A 19390-nucleotide genomic window follows, 5' to 3' on the forward strand; every position below is an offset into this window, starting at 1 on the left:
ATCATGTGACATTGCCAATTCTCACGCACATGTAGTAGCTAGCATACAAGCAATTCGCTGTCACACAATGTCATTGCTTCAAAAGTTCAATGCTAATGACGCTCTACGTATAGATCTCTAGACTCTAATCCCGTCTCTTTTCTTGTGCACCTGTATTAACTTTCCCGCATCACACATCTACCAGCTTAAAACTTAACTATTGCAAATATTTGTAATCTAAAATTTCAACTCAGAAGAATGAAAACTTTTATGATTAACAAAAGAATGATGTCACCTAGTGTAACAGCAATTACTAGCTACTGAGTTTGATACTCTACCAGACGATGTAGCTACAGTCGCGTACCGTAACTACATACTAGACAACATTACCCATAACAACAGCTATATAGATTGTCTGTACTTGCAGCCTTACTGACTGATATACCAGGCCCGGATCGAAAGGAAGGCTCAGGGGGTTGTAACCCCTTCTTTTTCAATAGGCGTGGTTCAATAATTTTATTAGCTAAGAGAAAATTAGTAATGCTATACATTAGCGTAGGAAGTTTGGTGAGATTGGGGGGGGAGCCAAACGCCAAATTGGGGTCTAATCGCCGCATTGATACAGCTTTGGAGGCTAAATATTGGGTGGGCCATGGCCTCCTCACACACACCCCCGGTTCCTACGCCTACTCTATAAATAACTGCTACCAGGTCAACCCCCTCTTTCAAAAATTCCTGGATCCGGGCCTGGATATACACACAAGAAAATTGCAAACTAATTAGTAATAAATTAGTAAATGATAATTAATCAGGGTACTGTATACATACACACTATTGAAAACGTAGAAGAAGTGTAGAGGCAGCGGTATTATTGGTTTTCTACGTACAGTAGCTAGCTACAGTACACGCGCATTGTAATTACAGTATCACAGCACAGCGCCCTTTTCTGATTGTTTTGAATTCCGAGTCTAGTTGCAATCAACTCAATGCATCATGGCGGGAGTGAAGTAAGTGGTCTCTTTCTGAGATGAACCGTAACCAATTTGCAACCGTTGCTATTTTATTAGGTCATTTAGAAGTCTTTGGAATGTTTTAGAAGGCCGCTCTTCGCTCAGGGATTCTGTAACGACTTGTCTGATAAAACATCGTGTGGCCCGGATGACGTGCTTGCATCTTGCGTTTCAGGCTCAAATATCTGATGAGTTGGCTTCTTATTCGACGCTTTTATTGAAAGGAAATGGGGCATATACAGAAAACAGGTATTAAAGGAAGTGTAGATGATATTTAGATCCATGTGTTCTAGAATACGAGATAGTGTTTCACTTAGACTGTATAGTATGTATGTTAGCGTAAATATTTATGTATGTGTGCTTGGTACGGTACCCGGAAGATCGACCGCTGAGTTGAGGGTTTTCCGTAGTAAAAGAAATACAAATACAAATACAAAAGAATGGTTTAGAAGGTGTGCTTGCTACCTAGTCTACTTTGCAAGTAAAACTTGTTTATATTTGTTTGTTGTTGTGAAGAAATTTAAATTTTGTAGTTGGCAAATTTATGGACTAATTTACATTAAGGAGAAATCACGGTTGATTAACGTACGAAACACTTTCAATCACACGCGCGTGCACACACACACACACACACACACCTAACCTAAAACCTAAACATCAGGAGCTGCCTCTCAGAGGTCACGCCCCCAGCAGTTAAGCTGGGCCCTGTGTGCTACTCAGGGAACTCTGGGCCTGTACGTACTAGCAAACTTCTGGAGCCGGGCCACGCACTTGCAGGAGCACCGATTTATGAAGCAACTGTTGTGTGACCTCCCTAAGTCTCACCAGGACCCCAGTGGCTGATGTCACGTCACAGCCGATGGCCACTTAGGTCCCCAGTCAATGACCAGGTACTCGTTTATACTCCTGAGTCGAGCAACCAATGTGTCACTGTGTTAGTTTCTTGCTTAAGGAAATCATGCCATAGCTCGCCATCACTGTGACTTGAACTTGTGATCCTTCAAGGTCCCAGATGTAAACACTCCATAAGATGACTTTCTAATCAATTGAGCTATCGCACCACACACACACACACACACACACACACACACACACACACACACACACACACGAGTCTAACTTTGAGTTATTCCTGTATGTTTTTTCCAATGGCAGTGCCGAGTCTGCTTCACAGTTCAGAGGCAAAGAAAAGATAAAGTCGACTACCAAACAATTTGTATTGAAGCTGAGCAAATTCTTGGTGAGTTTATGCTTTTAACTTGTCAGTTAATGAAGTTACTCTCTTGTATCTGTGTCTTATGTTTTGCTTTAGGGACTTGAAGAAGAGCGAACACTTGGTCTGTTTAAATGCTACTTGATGGATGAATATAGGGGATCACGAAATCGACTGCAGGTTGTTTTCTTTTTTACTATATGGAATAAAAATTGTGGTCATGTTTGGTGTGTAGACTGTAATAGCTAGTCAACAACATGGGAATGCTCTAATGGTCAAAATTATGGAATATTTCTTTGAGGAGCGACTGACTGTGTATCAATGTCTGAAGCATATTCTTGTCTACTGGCAGGATCCACGACATCCATACAGGGTACACTATCTTCTGAAAAGCAATGATGGAGAAATAATGTTCTTGTACAGATGTGGTTGTCTTGTGCGAGTGGCTGTATGTTAGTATTTGTATTGCTATCAAGCAGGTGTAAATATCACACTGTAGTTGGTTTTAGACTTTATGTTAATTTTTGTGTTTATTGCATTATTTACATTAGTGTGTGTGTGTGTGTGTGTGTGTGTGTGTGTGTGTGTGTGTGTGTGTGTGTGTGTGTGTGTGTGTGTGTGTGCATTCATGCTTGTGCATGTCATGACACATACACAGTGTTCTCGCCAGTAGTCTCAGTACTGTCATTTTGACGGTTGGGACAAGGGAGGGACACTTGGGAGGGGAAAACAGCAATTATTGACGGTTGGGAACAAAATTGGACAGCCTTACTACACGTAGTGTGGGATGTCTTCCTACGAGATCCATTGTGGATCTAATGACGTTTACCTCTGTTGGTCTTGATGGTCCCGACATTACTACAGAACAATTTAATCTCATGACATCTAAAATCGTTGGTGGAGTCTCTTTGTTAGTGTTTGGGGACAATTCCCATTGACCTTTCACACAGGATTTGCTAATGAGACTGTGGTTGCAGCAGGTGTTCTACTATTTACTGTTTGTCTTCAATCCCCTCTTTTGTAGGTACTGTACACCTTTGGAGATCTCTTTACAGCTGATTCACTAAATCATTATGGTTATAAAGACATAGTGATCCTCTCTCACAAAGCACGCTGCTACTCTCTCACAAAGCACGCTTGCAGCTACAAAATTCTCAGAGCTTTTTGTTTGGATTTTACACATGATTATGTTAGACTAATAGAAACGTAGAGCCTTATATAATTAGCTATGGTCAAAAAAGGATAAATGGTAGAAGGCGTAGCTATATGCCTTAGTATCTCTATACTATTCATTTAAATACTACATATTCATTTCTTAATTATGTTTGACGGCACAGTAGTCAACGTATATGCACAACTTACTCTTTTAATTAAATCTCCGCTCACAATCCCAGTTTTAATTAAGTTAAGTCATCTTGTCATTGTAATAATTTTGTGTATTATCTGTCTGTCTGTGTTATGTTCAACAAGGTTATGGTCAATGACGTTTATTCGACTAGTTCTGAGTGGCAATAAGATTGAATAGTCTAACGAAGATGCAGTAACTAATATACATGCATCAGGTAGGTAGTGCAACTAGGGAAAAGATAACGTAAAAGTATGATGTAGCCACCAAATATGTCAACATTAAACATTTGATTTTGGTTAGCAAAAAATCCTGGCTAGAACACTGACATACATAATGCCTGCTATTGTGAATAGTACCGTTTATGCCTGTTATCACCATACGATGTACTAAAGTCCATCCATGAATTTCTCACTTCGTGGGAAAACGTCTGTTGCTATTTAGTGGGACGTTCCCAAGAGCAATTACGCATATCATAAGAAAGTTCTTGTCACGGCAGAGTTAGATCAGCAAACACTTATTCAAACCAGCCAAGCATGGCTTTATAATTAGCTATTTCCATTTCCTATTATGCATGCAAACTAACCCCGCCCCTTAGTCTACCACCAGCTAACCCACTGGAAGTATTATATGGTTAATTGCATTATTCAATGTTAGCCTACATGTGTATGCATATGAAGTATTTATGTAGATTTGACCCACCCTCATTCCGCCCTCATCAATCCCCAGATTGTCAATCCTCTGCATGATCACCATATTAAGTTAATAGAACCATTACAATTATAAATCTGGGTTGTACTTGTTTGGCATGTTTATTACAGCTGTTACATTCTCTTTTTGTAATTTGTTTGTCATTTATTGTATTCTATTTGTTTGTATGTATATTTGTTTGTTTGTCTGCTTGTTTATCTGTCTTCATATTTGGCTTCGGTTTGTTTGTCTGTCAGTCTGTGTCACTGTAGACGGTTAATTCAGGTTGCAAACACAGTAGCTAAACACCGAATGGTTCTATGGCTTGTCTTCCTTTCAGGATGAGTACAAAGAGTTCATTGATTCTCAGTTGGCTGATGAAGAACAAGGCTTTATAGAACAGGTCATCAATAATTATATGCATAATCTCTTATGCCTTTGATATATGATTTATGTCACAGCTGATGTCACAGTACAAGACATGCTACTTGCGAAGAGCTCCGACTTGTGAAACAAATGGAGATGCTATGGTTGTGTTGTTTTCAATTGTTTGTATCTATTTCATACAGTAGTATATGCCATTTTGTAGACAAATCGTTTGTCAGGTCGTTGGGCAATACAGCTACTGAGAGAACAAGCTAGTTTGTTGGAGGTTTTATTTCTCTATTATCGAGATTTTCAGATGCCTCCCGAAACATTGACAAGTATTGCAAAATTGTTTGAGGTTAATTGCTTATGTCATTTGTCTGTTTCATTGTCTGTCTATTTGACTGTCCATTCATCTGTGCGTTTGGCTGTCCATTCATCTGTGTGTTTGGCTGTCTGTCTGTCTGTCTGTTTGTCTGTCTGTCTTAGTTCTGTATTGAATACATCATCAAAACTAGAACAATATCACTAACGCTAAAACATAGCTAAACATAAACCTATGAGTCTATGGTTCCCAGCTAGTGGCCTCTCAGTACAACAACTAATTAAACAATAGCTATTGAATACAGTTCCAAACTGTTGTAGCTGAAATGATGTCCGAGCTGCTTGATTTTCTCTCTGATTACTCGTGTATTAGACTTCTGCAGAGTAACTGAAATCATCTGTCTCTGCAAGGTCTTCTGTCTGTATGTCTGTCTGCTTGTTTGTTTGTTTGTCTGTCTGTCTGTCCAATACATATATTTGAAACATCAATCTAACAACATACAATATGTAACTAACAGTCAAACTATACAGAAACAGCTAGAGACTATAGAGATTAACACTACTGAACGTGCTCAGAACTAAAACTACATTTTAAACTACGAAAGAACCCAAAGAGGGTTTCAGTTACTAAAACATTCATTGGAGATGAATACAGGTTATTTTTACTTGGACTCTGCAACCCAAAGGTGACAACTTGCGTTATATTACTCAAGCATTGCATCACTGTAGTTGAACGCTGAATCTTTTCTGCCAGTAATTCATAAATTGTGCTGAGTTGCACCGACCATTTTTGTAGCAGAATTTTGAGATCTGAGAGAACTGAAGTATTGGTCTCCTTCATCACCCCATCTACCGAAGTGTTTGAGGACTAGTGGCTTGAAGATTTTTTGGTTGCCAGTTGGTAGCCTTTCATCTCAATACTTGATTTTTTTCTTTTCCTTCCTCTCTTTGCTTCGAAGCTAGACCATCTATTTTTGAAATGAAGGAAATACCTCCGAGCTTTAGGAATGGGCAAGAGAGATGTCTAGGTCAATGCTCATACCAGAAGATGTATCAAGTGTTACAATGTCTGGTCTGTCATCTGAGTTTGAGTAGCGATGTCTTGGCTCTCTGCTGTGTGGTATGTGGAGTTCACTGAGACAATCAGCCCAAACATTTGCAATCTGGCTGGCTGGCTGACTGACTGGCTGTTTGTCCGTCTGTCTGTCCATCTGTCTGTCTGTTTGTTAGTTTTTTGGTCTGTTTATCAATTGGTCTGTCTTTCTATGACAAGAATGAAAAAAATTTGAGAGACAGCGACAAACTACATTATAGCTAAAATGAGGACATAACAAACAGACATAAATTATGAAACAGTAAAGGGAAACATAACTTGATCTGTCTTTTCTGTCTTTGCCTTTGTTTTTAAAAAATAGATTTTCTTTTAGTAGAGACTGATGTGACTTAATATTTTGATTTTATTACAGGGTCAGTTGTTTGGTGCCAGACAACCAAACAAGTACCTCTTCAACAGCACTGCAAATGAAATTGTTGAGTATATTGGGTAATCATGCACATAGACCCTCTGTCTCTCAAATATTAATTTGTCACCCAACTCTGTACTACAGGTCACTTCAGATGCTTATTATTATTGAAGGACTTGACATCGACTGGATATTCAGCAGTTTACAATCTAACAGGTTGATTCAAGCTTTTTTGTGGCTAGTAATTGTGTAGCACTCTGAATTGATATACATTGTATAATTGGGTTTTTTGTTGTTTAGCTTAGCTGAGCATCACATCATCCAGTCACAGCAATGCTGTCAGGTAGACACTTATATTACTGTATATGTGTTAATTAATCAACCAAGACTTACTTATTGCTACAAGAGTTTAGTTAGATGTTTACGTTTGTTTGCTACGTGTTTCTGTAAGGCCATGCAAAATTTATTATTTGTTGATCACCAGTGTCCGTCGCAATTTTGGGCACGCCCTATGATTTTTTTATTCTGGGTTTGAACTTTACTGTACTGTATGTGTACTGTTCACTGCATGAATGCGTGTGGCAACCGCAGGTCCTTACTAAGTAGTGAGACATACTATGACATGACATGGCATGTGTAGAGACAGGTGCTTAATAGTTACTGTTGCCTATGACGTGTCTTTAGTGACACATGCATACCATTGCGCTGATAGCCCACAGCTCAAGGATTATTTCTGTTGAAACTATGAAAAAATATAAAAATAAAAGCCGTCCATCTGTCCCAATTTTTTTAGAAATTCTAACAATCAACAAATACTATATAAGATGAAACATCGGCAGGAATTTATTTTGGCGGTTTTCTAAGAAATTGACGGACAAAGCATATTGGCGGGTTTTATTTTGGCGGTCAGACATCATTGTTTGATAACTGATATATGTCTTAAAGTTACCATAAGTGGTCATGGAGGAGTTTGTGATTTACAGATGTGGTCGTGGCTCACATTTCACTAACTTACTGGTCTCCAACTACTGCACAGTGATGAAGAACTGCTGTGTCAGTACAAAGAACGGGACCTGCGTGAATGTGACAGTCCAGCTTCATCCATAGCCTCATGGCCTCATTTATAGGCACTACAGACGGCAAGCAGGGATTACCTACTATCTTGTGGCCTCATCCGCGTGACGTACCATATGTGCCTGATCCACATGCCTGATGACGTCAACGTATCCCAGTGGCCAAATTAATGGCAAATTTTATTTGGCAGTTGCCGAAAACTTCGTCAATCGACCAAAATAAATTTCCCGCCAATATTTCATCTTATATGGTAATTAATTTTGAACGATGGCCTAAAACTTGGTTATTAGGGTCTTATTCACTGGGAAAATAGGACAACTTTTGGGTGTGGACATTATGGTGTACAAAGTCGTAGCAGTGGCAACTTGGTGTCAGGTCATGTGAACCCTACACGTAATCGCGCGCGTTGCTGCACCACGTAAGGTGAAGATGGCCTAGCGTTGAGGCTAGCGTTACCAGATAAAGTTGCAACATTTGTTGTCTTTCTGAAAAGGTGTCCTATTTTTTCATGCATGTTATCGGTAACTTGATATGTTGCATGTTGTGACGCATGGCAAGTCCTTGCTTGCTTCTAAATATGATTTTGTAAAAGCAAACCATTAGAGAAAGATGGAGGTAGATCACAATGTTGTAGACGTTTGACAGGACACAGCAGACTTCAGCGATGATCAGAATCAGTAAATGTGATCTTTCATAGTTGCTGTTACTGATTCAATAAGTACAGTAATCATTGCAGTAATGAAAATGCAGGTCTTGTGTGATGCTCTTGCGGGAGTGCAGCATAGTTATTTTGGTAATTTGTTGCGATTTAGCAGCATAATTGGTGCAGTGTTGTGTCAGTAGTGGAATGCTCCAGAAGGTGCTGAGTACAGTTCCAACCATGTTTGTCCTGCTGTTTGTGTTGGACTGGCTAATATGACGGTCGGATTATCGGTAACATACACAATGACCATGTAAATTGGTTTCACATGTATGTGCCTTTGTCAGAGAGTGAGGTTGTCGGATTATCAAGTTTTGGAATAACGAGGTCTGACTGTACATGTAACATAGCTAACATACTTGTAACTTGTACGTATGTGTTGTAATGGGCATGTTTTAAGGTTTTTGTAAAGCATGACAGCCGAGAGTAGCTGGGGACTGACTACCATAAAATCAGAAATTCATGTAACTTAATATGGTGTGGATTTGGTGCAATATCAAGACATCTAGCTGCTCAAGTATACTGTAACAGTTTTATACTAAGCAATCAATAACCGCCATAACAGCAACTGCAACAAGAAGGAAAGCTGTTTGCTGCCTGTTAAATTCATTTATAGATGTGAAGACAAAATGCCGTTATCGTTTGGTCTTGAGTGATTGAAATAGCCTGGGATCACAGCATACATGTATCTACAAGAAAACGGAGAGAAAACGATAGAATGAGTATGCACACTCATGTCTATGCACAATGTGAATTCAATTCGTGCGATGACATTTTGGTCACGTGATTCACACAATTTAAATCATCACACAAATTTCTGGTTTTGCGGTACTAGCCATGGGGTACAGTCGAACCTCGCTAATCCGAATCCTCACTAATCCAACTTACCTTTGGCGCATACCCAGATCCTATTGGACAGCCTTATTCGGGTTGCAGTTATCTACAGTTTTCAGCAAATGGGCGCATCTAACTATTTCAATCTTGACTGTCACATTATGTAGAAATACATGTAGTCATTGCAGGGTGTCCTTTACCACAAACATGACATATGTGTAGAGATATGTAAAGCACCAGTGGTCTGGTTGTCTGAGGCAAGGTCTGGACCTCCAAGGCTTCGCGTTTTGGCATTTTTGGTAATTTGAACAACTTCACTAATCTTGGCATGGGGCTGTTTGGATTGGCGAGGTTTGACTGTAGTGCATTATGCATTGCAGTTGGGCATTTTGGTAAGGCATATGGCCAGGGATGCCTTAGCATTGGTGGCTAGAATGACATAGAAACTTTGTAAACAACCAACCAAGTCTCTCAACTTTGATAACTTTACTATTAACAAGTTTGCACTACAAGTATGGTCTAATACTTCATTTATCTATACATGAAATTAATTTTTGGTTTTCTGTAGGAATTGGATGGTTTGTTGAGTGGATGGGGTGATCTTCATTTGCACGGTCCGATGCTTCTTTCATGGGCTGTGTTACGGCTGTTAACTGGTGACTCAACATCCCTGAAGGTACAACAGTGATCACAGCTTTCGCTAACTTTAGTAGTAAAATTTTGATTACCAAACATTTTATCACATAATAAGTAAACATTTATGATTAAATTTTGGTTAACGTCAAGGAAGAGTATAGTGAGGCATTAACTTTGGCATACTTTTTTGTCCTGCTGTTGTGGTTTGTTTTGGTTTGTGTTTGTTCACCAACGAAGGAAAGTTGGGGCATTTTATTTGGTAAGAGTTGCTGAAAATGGACATAAAACTTGCTGTGGTCACAAGCTGTGTAGTGAGGTTGTTATGTTGTCAGAGGTATTTGTCTGTGTTTGTGTTTGTGTGTCTATAAACACAATACCTCTTGAATGGCTTATCATATCAATATGAAAGAATTGAAATCGGCCACTGCGTCAGGGCCTGAACAAGGGTTATCGTTGTTGTCATTTCCAACCAGTTGGTAGCATCACAAGTGGACTACTCTTGGAACTCCAATCATCGTCACCTGAGTCGACAAAGACATTAGCACTTTATAAAAGGCCTCTTTAGAAGGCAGTCGCTGTGATTTTCCAAGTCGGGATTTTTCAGGGCGAAGTCACACTTTGCCACGTGACTCACATACAATGCTGTTACTGACAGTGTTTCCGCTGGAAATTTTTGACTAGTAGCCACTTGGCTAAATGAGTTTGTTTGTTTGTCGCCAAGCAGTTTTTCAGAGCCAAGAAAATATTTCTCACATGTCAAACAGGTAAAAATCTAAAGACAACAACTACTATTGATTCAAGTTTAACCTGGTCCGACAGACAGACAGCATTTATCAATTGTCAGAAAAAATGTAGTACTAATCTGACACAAGTCATGCTCAAGGAACGTGACTTTGGAAATTAAGATGAAGTCTACAAACAAGACTTTAAGTGTCCAGTGCCATCCTTCTTAGCTTTTTATACCAAAATTGAAAAGCTTCATCTAAATTCAGGTTTTGAAGTTTCGTCACTTCTAAAGTTCAGTGTCATTGTTGTAGGATCATCATCTTCCTTGTGCTTTTTACCATCAGTCTGCTTCTGTTTTACTTAGGCAGTCGTCTTCAGAGCCATGATGGTCATCTTCACTGTGCTTATTTCTAGTTTGATGCTTAAGGAAACCATACACTTAAGTGCCTGCTGTATGTGCATGACAAAAACAGAGCATGCGCAATATCTGCTTTTTAATCCTTGGAGCTCTAATGTGTTGTGCTATTTGCCATTGTTAGTGCACTGCAGTAACTGTGCTTGCAAGATCTGATCCAGAGAAAGGCGTACACGGTACATTGTAACAGCTAGCCAAATTGGCGAGGATGCATTACCATTTTTATTGCCAACAACTTCTATTTGTAGCATTTGGCTATTTGGCGATCATCCAGCAGAGACACTGCAGTTACAATTGGCATGCAGGTTGTGCTGTGCCATTGTAGATGGCTCCTAGTTTCTTTTGTTTTTGTCATGAATATCAGAAGTGCACTGAAAGTAACATGATAGACACAAGGACTGAATAATATTAGCACACTTTAACTGCTTGGCTGCAAAACCAAATTCCATGTGTCTTTAGCCATGAATGGACAAACTTAGATGTACATTTACAGTTTAATTCAGACAGGCTACTATAGAAGCTAGACTTAGTACAATCTATGTAACCATTTCTTAACGGTAATTTAGCCTTGTCGCCAGGCTCACGTGAGTTTGGGGACGAGGCTACAGTAATGGTGCTGACAAAGATGTTCTACAGTATTTCTTGTTTTCTTAGCTCTACAGGAATATTGGTGGTAGAGCCTTACAGAGTGGCGCCATTCAGCAGCTGCTTAAAACACTTAGATTGAAATCTCTTCAGAGAGACTCTGTGAGTTATGCCTAGACATTTGAGTGGTCACTTGTGTTTGATGTAGCAGATTGTTTTCTATTCAGGTTCTTAGTCTAATAGCAAAGTCGGTTGTTTATGGTCTTGTGTTGGTCATTGTGACAGCATTTGAGGAAAGCTCTCTTGGTGAATCTGCTCATGTTTTAGTATCAGTTCTTACTGAAACACTGACTGCAAATCATCTTTGTGCATCGTTCTGGAAAATAGTAAGTGACAAAAAGCTGGTTGCAAACTAAAGTAGGGGCACTTAACTTCTACCTTAATAAAACCTTAAAATTTGCTAGCACACACAGTATAATTTCAAGCTATGAGCGATAAAGAACGGGACTTTGTCTAGGCGTGTGTATAAGTCATGTAGCAGATTGAATAGTGTGTTTAAAGGTGCTTGAGCACTTCTGGTCGCATGGACAGAGTCCTATATACAAGGGCTCTGTATCACTGCAGTGTTCTCGCCAGTACCGTCTGTACTGTCATTTTGACCATGGGACAAGGAAGGGATGTTTGGGGAGGGGAAAACAGCAATTAATGACCATTAGGAACAAAATGGACAGCCTACCACAGGTACTGTAGGATGTCTTCCTTCAAGATCCATTGTGGATTTAAAGCCATTTACCTCTATTGTTCTTGATGGTCCTGACATTCCTAAACAATCTCATGACATCTAAAATCTTGGGGCGTGGTCTCTTTGTTGTTGTTGCAGCAGGTGTTCTATTACTGTTTATCTTCAATCCCATGTTTAGTAGGTACACCTATGCAGATCTCTTTACAGCTTAACCACTCAACTGGATGTATCAATTCGCTAAATCATTATGGTTGTAAAAACATAGTGATCCTCTCTCAAAGCAGCTTGCAGCTACAAATTCTCAGAGCTTTTTGTATGGATTTTACACATGATTACGCTAGACTACTAGAAGTGTAACGTATTAGCTAGTTATGGTCAAAAGAAGGATAAATGGTCAGAAGACGTAGTAGTATCCCTATACTATTCATTAATTAATACTATTCATTTCTTAAGTTTGACGGCACAGTGCCAATATATATGCACAACTTACTCTTGTAAAGCTCAGCTCACAATCCCAGTTTTAAGTTAATTAATTAAGTCAACTTGTCATTGTAATAATCTAGTGTATTATATGTCTATCTGTGTTATGTTCAACAAGGTTTGTTCAATGACGTTTATTTGACAAGTCTGGAGTGGCTATTATACCACTCAACCAATCATGCAGTAACTAATACACATGCATAAGACTCTGCGTAGTACAACTAGGGAAAGGAAAAGTAAAAATATGATATTATCACCAAATATTTCAACATTAAACATTTGATGATGTCATTGCGTGACGTTATGATATTTGATGACATCATATTGACGATTGGCAAAATATCCTGGCGAGAACACTGTGACTGTATCACGTGATGTTCCTCTCTAGGATGCAGGATTTTGTTTGTGAATTTGCCATGTTGCGTCTAGCCTTGTTGTCATTCTACGTCGTGATCCGAGAGTGTAGCGTGCATGTGACGGATGCGTGACAAAGATTTCTACAACAGATCTGTAGCAATTAGGCGCTAGCACAATTCTCTCTTTATTTCCAAAAGCAGCATCTAGTAGTCCGGAGCAGAAAGTGTACAAGTGTAATATTTAGTTGGCCAAAACAACAAGCCAAGCACAGCAAACCTCTCAGAATGTTTTACACGTCTAGTCCACTTAGAATGGTCCAATCACAGAGCAGTAGTTGTCTGATCTCATGTGCCAACTGCAGACAATGGACGAACAGCCAATCGCAAATTTTCAAAAGTGTATGAGAGGAAGTTTCTCCAGAACGGTCTAATTCAAGTTTGCAAATTGCAGGGTTTGTTGGAAATGCATAATTGAAACATAACTATTTGCAGCAGCAAAAGCAAAAGCAGACCTCTTTCCGTACTCGCTAAATTAATTGGGAATTGAAATGTTGAGATCATAACAAGGCGTGACTTTCATGTTTCATGTCTTGAATCTCCCCTTTTGGTGATGACAGAAAGTTCTAGCTGTGGTACAAAATTTGTTGGTTGTGCAGTTTCTAAAGGATTTTTCATGTAGCACTTTTGAAGCAAATGGTTTCCAAATCTGTAAGAGATTGCAACAAGTCGGTTGTATCTTCAGATAGGTCATAACTGTGGAAGTGAGGGTGAAAACACAGCTTTAGTTAATTAATACTAATTTATTACAGTGAAGTTAATAACAGTTTTGTATTAGAAAGGTTAGATGCTGAAAGGCAATTAGAAAATACAGTTATCTAAAAAATGTTTAGCGATACCTGTGTGGCTACAAATAGTTGTGGCCTTTCAAGCAAGGTGTTTAGATACAGTCACAAATTCAACACAAGTATACTAGTTGTGATACGTGAGAGTGTGTGGTTACAATTAAGACTTTTCTTTTTGGACTAATTGACATTGGGTTGTGGTTCTAAATGAAGTATTTAGGGCAGGCTGACCATGTTTCCACTAGCTGCACCTTACACTAGGGGCGCGTCTCCACTAGGGCTTAAACATGTTCACAACCTGTTTAAGTCTGAACATGTTTAAAGAATAATCATGTCTCCTATAGCGTTACACCTGTTTAATTAACTGTAAACCTAAACAGCTCTGGCTAAACATGTTTCAGAGGTAGTTTAACTAAAGTGGTTTAGGTTTATCGGTCACGTGATAGGAACGCGCGTTCTACGATGATGGATGTTAGTTCTTTCGTGCTGTTCTTTGTCTTTGTTTTGAGATTAGTGGAAGAAGACAGAATTAGGCAATGTCAGAGACAGCATAGAATGATACAGAGTATTCAGAGAGAGAGATTTTGGCGAAGACAGATAATTGTGTCTCTAATTGTTCTCGAGACAACCAGAAGACGATCTCCGACTGTCTGGTGCACAAAAAACAAATTTGCGCGGTACAACAAAGTCCAGGATAATTTTAATAAATGGACAAGTGGAGACGGTGTCTAGCTAAACATGTTTAGAGTTTAGACATGGTTAAGGTTAAATGTGTTTAAAGAGCAACAAGTAGAGACACAGCCTAGTTTAGCTTAAACGCGTTTAGAAACTAAACCAGTTCAAGAAAGCGACTGTTTCCACTAGAAACTTGCACATCGGAGATGTGCTAAACAAACCGTTTAGGAACGCCGTTGTAGGCTAGTTTTGAAGTATTGGGCTGCTCTGTCGCTGAGACAGAGCAACTGTTGGTTGTCACGTGATTCAGCATCTACTACTAGGAATTTGCATGACGATGACCAAGAACACCATCTTCTCTCTTCTTCTTAGCTGCTGATTTCTTTCCTTTAGTTAACGTCCCTTACATCTTTCAAGGCAATCCTATGCCAGAAAAATAGCCTATCATCAAAACAGCGTTGTCGAGAAGCCATCTAAGCAAGCTTGGTACTGTCACATGATAGTTAAATCTAAACCACTTGCTAAACCTACTACAAAGTAGGGCTGTGTTTTCACTAGCTGCACCTTAAACTAGTTTAGCTTAAACGCGTTTAAAACTAAACCAGTTCAAGAAAGCGATCGTTTCCAGTAGGAGCTTCGACATCGGGGATGTGCAAAACAAACCGTCTAGGAATGCCTTATTTTGAAGTATTGGGCTGTTCTGTCGCCAAGTCAGAGCAACTGTTGGTTGTCACTGATTCAGCGTCTGCTAGTAGGAATTTGCATGAAGTTGACCAAGGACACCATCTTCTGTCTCTGTGTAGCTGCTGATTTTTTCCTCTTGTTAACGACTCTTACATCTTTTAAGGGCAATCCTATCCCAGCAAAATAGTAAATATCATCAAAAACGGCATTATCAGAAGTTATCTAAAACAAGCACACTACTGTCACGTGACAGTTAAACCTAAACCACTTTGCTAAATCTACTACAAAACGAGTTTAAGAAATCGGTTTAGGTTTAGAATATAACAGGTTTAGTGCAGGTGGAAACAGGTCAATCCTTAAACCAGTTTAAGTGCTTGAAACACACTCCTCGTAGTCTTATGCATTTAAGATGTTTACGACTTAGTTGTAGCACTTGTGTGGGGGTTTCAGCTTTATAGCATTGGCCGCAGGAATTGATTGAATTAACAGAGGCAGCTCACTTTTGATTGTTTGCTTGAGTTTGTGTGTTGTAGGGTGTGAAGACTGGATTAGGGGCAATACTTGAATCATCTCAAGCTAGGTATGCACAGATATAAACTTGTCATAATGTTGGTAATAGTTAATGTATATATTGTCATGCGGTCACTACTCTTCATAGATTTCCATTCCAGTTTTTTCAATTTCTTGGGTTGTTGACATCGTTGTCTACGAATATGTCAGGAGCATATAAAGTAAGGAGCAGCTGGTTGTCCAACACACACATGCAAGCACACACACTCACACACGCATACACACACACACACACACACACACACACACACACACACACACACACACACACACACACACACACACACACACACACACACACACACACTACTGTCACTGAATGGTAGCTTTCAAAATTTCTTATTTTGTTTTTGTATGTTGTTACAGGTCACAGAATATTTGAAGACACTTTCTGTTTTCAGTCAGCCATTTGATGAGTCTCGTCCCAGTGATGATATTGATGTCACTGATGATGAGTATATATGGCAGGTGACAGATCCTCGTGTGGTTTGTCGAAGTGGTACGTACAATTGTACGTAAAGTTATGAATTGTGTCTGATATTGCTGACAGTTTTATATCATTGAGACAGTGACATTTCGGAAAAGGATTGACGGAAACGACAGACAGACAGACATACCGATAGACATCTACACAGTCAGACACACAGACAGATGGACAGACAGACACACAGAAAGATGGACATTCTGACACACAAGCATGCAAGCAGGCAGACTAGCTGGCTTGTGGGTATCACTTAGTGCATACAGTAACTAGATAGTGCTGTTTAGCAATGACTACTGATCTGCCGAGCATTGTTATGCCACCTGGAACACTGGGGAGTGTTGCAACATTGGAAACAGGTAAGAGCACATAGTTGATTGGATGTCTACTAGTACAATTGCATGCATGATGTGTGCAGCAGGCATATGAAATAAAATGTCTCTTACCTGTCTGAACTGTTTACTAATTATTTGTAAGTACCGGTAATCATGTGAGACAGACGTGCAACAAGTACAGTACACTCAGTACCATACCTTGTAAGGTTGGACGGATAACAAAATTTTACTTATAGCCGATTCTAGTTTCATTTACATTTGTAATGTTGACAACTTAGTTAACGTCAAGTTGTGTTCATGGTATTGTAGGCCCTTGTGCTATCGTATTACCTCACTCAATGGCGTGCCGTTATAAGTGGAATTTAGCAGAAAGGGCGATTTGATGACTCTGCTACTAAAACGGCATGCCGTTATAAGGCGGGGGAATGTGATAGTGATGTCAGCATAGCATTACTGGATAACCTTTTGAAATGGGCCATGGACATGGTGTAACTTGACCCGATACACAATCATATGCAATGGAATCATTTCATTTAAGCTGTGTCACATTGTTGCAAACGTTAACTAATGTGATAGCTCATCACTCTTATTTTTTGGTTTGTGGCAGGCCATCAGATGATTACATGGGAGTTTATATATTCTGGCTGGCACCTTTTTTTGCTGGAAATGGATGCCCTCCTGCGTGTGGTCAACCTTGGTTCAGGTTGGACAATGCTTACTTGTATATACCAGCAAGTTTATGTGGTAATCTTTGTCTATGTGTTGATTTGGCATCTTAGATAGCAACTCTTTACCTATTGTTAGTCGAGTAACAGCTATTGTTCGCCTTTTGCATCAGATATTGAAATCTGATTACTCACTGAGTGAATCGTTGAATCCTGTTTTTGAGAGAGTCTACATGGTTCTGCAGAAGTTTGTTAATGGGAATCAGGGATGCTGATCAATTGGTGTAATTGATTGATGGTTTTTCAGGTTTAGTTCATCGCATAATCCACCAGAAAAACTCATTGAGGTTTGTCTGAATTGCATCACTGCGGTAGCAGACGTTAGACCAAGACCGGTAAGTTGTACCATTTGTACGAATGTGCACGCGCGCGTGTGTGTGTGTGTGTGTGTGTGTGTGGGTGTGGGTGTGGGTGTGTGTGCACATGTGCATGTGTGTGTGGGTGTGTGTGTGTGTGTGTGTGTGTGTGCACATGTGTGTGTGTGTGTGTGTGTGTGTGTGTGTGTGTGTGTGTGTGTGTGTGTGTGTGTGTGTTGCATGCACGTGACAACATGCATGCATAAGTTTATACCAGTATACACACAAGTGTTTTGGGAGCACACAATGACAACATGGCCACATGCAAAGAGGTACAGTCTATGTACAATTTCTATGTAATACTCGGATAACATACAGGAATATACTATAGTAATTGAATGGGTAGAGTTTAGAACGACCATGATGGCCACCAATTATGTCAATTGATTATGTATTTTCAGGTATGGCTGTCTCTTCAACAGACAGGCTTTTTTCCTCACACTACATTGTTGTCAATATCACCAGGGTGGGTGACTGCATTAGCAAGACTGTTTACTGTTGTATTTATTGTTCTCATTTGTTGTAGAATGGATGTTTCTGCAAGCAACTTTGGTCACGTATTGAGTCTTAAAGAGAGACCGTCTGGGCAGTATTCTGTCACTGTTGCTGCTTTAGGACTGCTGGCATCTTTGGTGAGAGGTGTTCGGAAGCCACCCACTTCCGATGATGATACCTGCCTTGCCGAGTGTCCAGTTGACTTGGTGGCATCAGTTCTGTTTGTTGTTCATGAAATATTTAGTAGCTTTCACAGATGGAGGTATGTTGATATCAAGGACAGAGATGTGTTGGGTAAGACAATTTTTCGTTTGAATTTTATGTTTATATTTTATGTTTGCATCTTTTCAATACTCTGAAAACTCAAAATTAAATAGTTATGAAGGTTATCAATATTTATTGATTTGTTAGTGAGATTTTGTCTTGTTTAGCTAAGTTAATTTGGCTATTTCTCTGGTTTGCTGCTACAGGGCATATGTCATTAGAGATTTTTCAGTTGGCACTTGCACATGGCAAAGTTAAAGTGGAAGGTCACGACTCACTCGCTGGACTTGTGACTCGTGCCTTGTTGTACAGTGAGGCTGGTCATGCTTTGCTCAACATTATAGCAACTGGGGTGGACGTGATTGACTCTCTTGTAGCACCACAAACAAGGTACATGTTGATTACCGTAGTGTACTTGTTTTGTGTTATGTTTGTATTCTGAGGTGTGTTCAGTGAGAGTGAGGAACGTGGCACGAACTTTGTTCTGATGATTAAAAAGGCGTTTCACGTCGTGATCGAACTACTGTCATCAACTGGAGAGGTTAGAACTGGTCACTGAATGGCGTTGTACATGTAAATTACAAATCAGCAAGAACAGTGTCATATTAGACCAGACAATTTATCATACACTACTGTATGCTAATAAGAAATTGGTTTAGCACTCAAATGGCGTTTTTGGTAGTTGAAGCAATATGCTGACTGCTGCATTTTGGTAGTAACCATATATGGCATATACTTAACACTTGCTATAATTTTTTTTATCTAAAAATCGACTCTAATGCCAAATCTGCTCTGCTTGACATTTTTTGGACTAAATTATCTACCACTCTGTTGGAAGTGCAGCGAGGCTCCAAAGCTTCGCTAGTAGCTTTTTGTCTTGACATTTTTGGGCTAAACTACCTACCACTCTGTTGGAAGTCCAGCAAGGCTTCAAAGTTCGCTAGTAGCTTTTTGTTGCATGGGCCCATTCCTATGTTAGTATAGCCGACCTCTTGGATTGGTACTTAGTGGTAGTCAAAATATGT

General features: G+C 39.5%; 1 protein-coding gene across 1 annotated transcript in view; it reads left to right on the forward strand.

Annotated features, from left to right (window-relative positions):
• Positions 1-956: 956 nt before the first annotated feature.
• Positions 957-19390, forward strand: part of LOC134182244 (nucleoporin NUP188-like) — a 35379-nt gene continuing 16945 nt past the window's right edge. Inside the window, exons 1-26 of the mRNA XM_062649631.1 lie at positions 957-986; positions 1047-1101; positions 1165-1238; positions 2145-2229; positions 2302-2382; positions 2438-2575; positions 4578-4640; positions 4699-4767; positions 4827-4961; positions 6394-6470; positions 6535-6606; positions 6691-6733; positions 9567-9674; positions 11430-11522; positions 11588-11746; positions 15673-15719; positions 15798-15870; positions 16076-16208; positions 16478-16549; positions 17133-17228; positions 17305-17437; positions 17498-17585; positions 18008-18072; positions 18133-18395; positions 18572-18755; positions 18819-18906. Coding sequence (XP_062505615.1) covers positions 973-986; positions 1047-1101; positions 1165-1238; positions 2145-2229; positions 2302-2382; positions 2438-2575; positions 4578-4640; positions 4699-4767; positions 4827-4961; positions 6394-6470; positions 6535-6606; positions 6691-6733; positions 9567-9674; positions 11430-11522; positions 11588-11746; positions 15673-15719; positions 15798-15870; positions 16076-16208; positions 16478-16549; positions 17133-17228; positions 17305-17437; positions 17498-17585; positions 18008-18072; positions 18133-18395; positions 18572-18755; positions 18819-18906 — 2508 coding nt within the window. The 5' untranslated portion in view covers positions 957-972. The remainder of the gene's footprint in view (positions 987-1046; positions 1102-1164; positions 1239-2144; positions 2230-2301; positions 2383-2437; positions 2576-4577; positions 4641-4698; positions 4768-4826; positions 4962-6393; positions 6471-6534; positions 6607-6690; positions 6734-9566; positions 9675-11429; positions 11523-11587; positions 11747-15672; positions 15720-15797; positions 15871-16075; positions 16209-16477; positions 16550-17132; positions 17229-17304; positions 17438-17497; positions 17586-18007; positions 18073-18132; positions 18396-18571; positions 18756-18818; positions 18907-19390) is intronic.

This window comes from Corticium candelabrum, chromosome 7 (assembly GCF_963422355.1).
Source record: "Corticium candelabrum chromosome 7, ooCorCand1.1, whole genome shotgun sequence".
Classification (NCBI taxonomy): Eukaryota; Metazoa; Porifera; class Homoscleromorpha; order Homosclerophorida; family Plakinidae; genus Corticium; species Corticium candelabrum.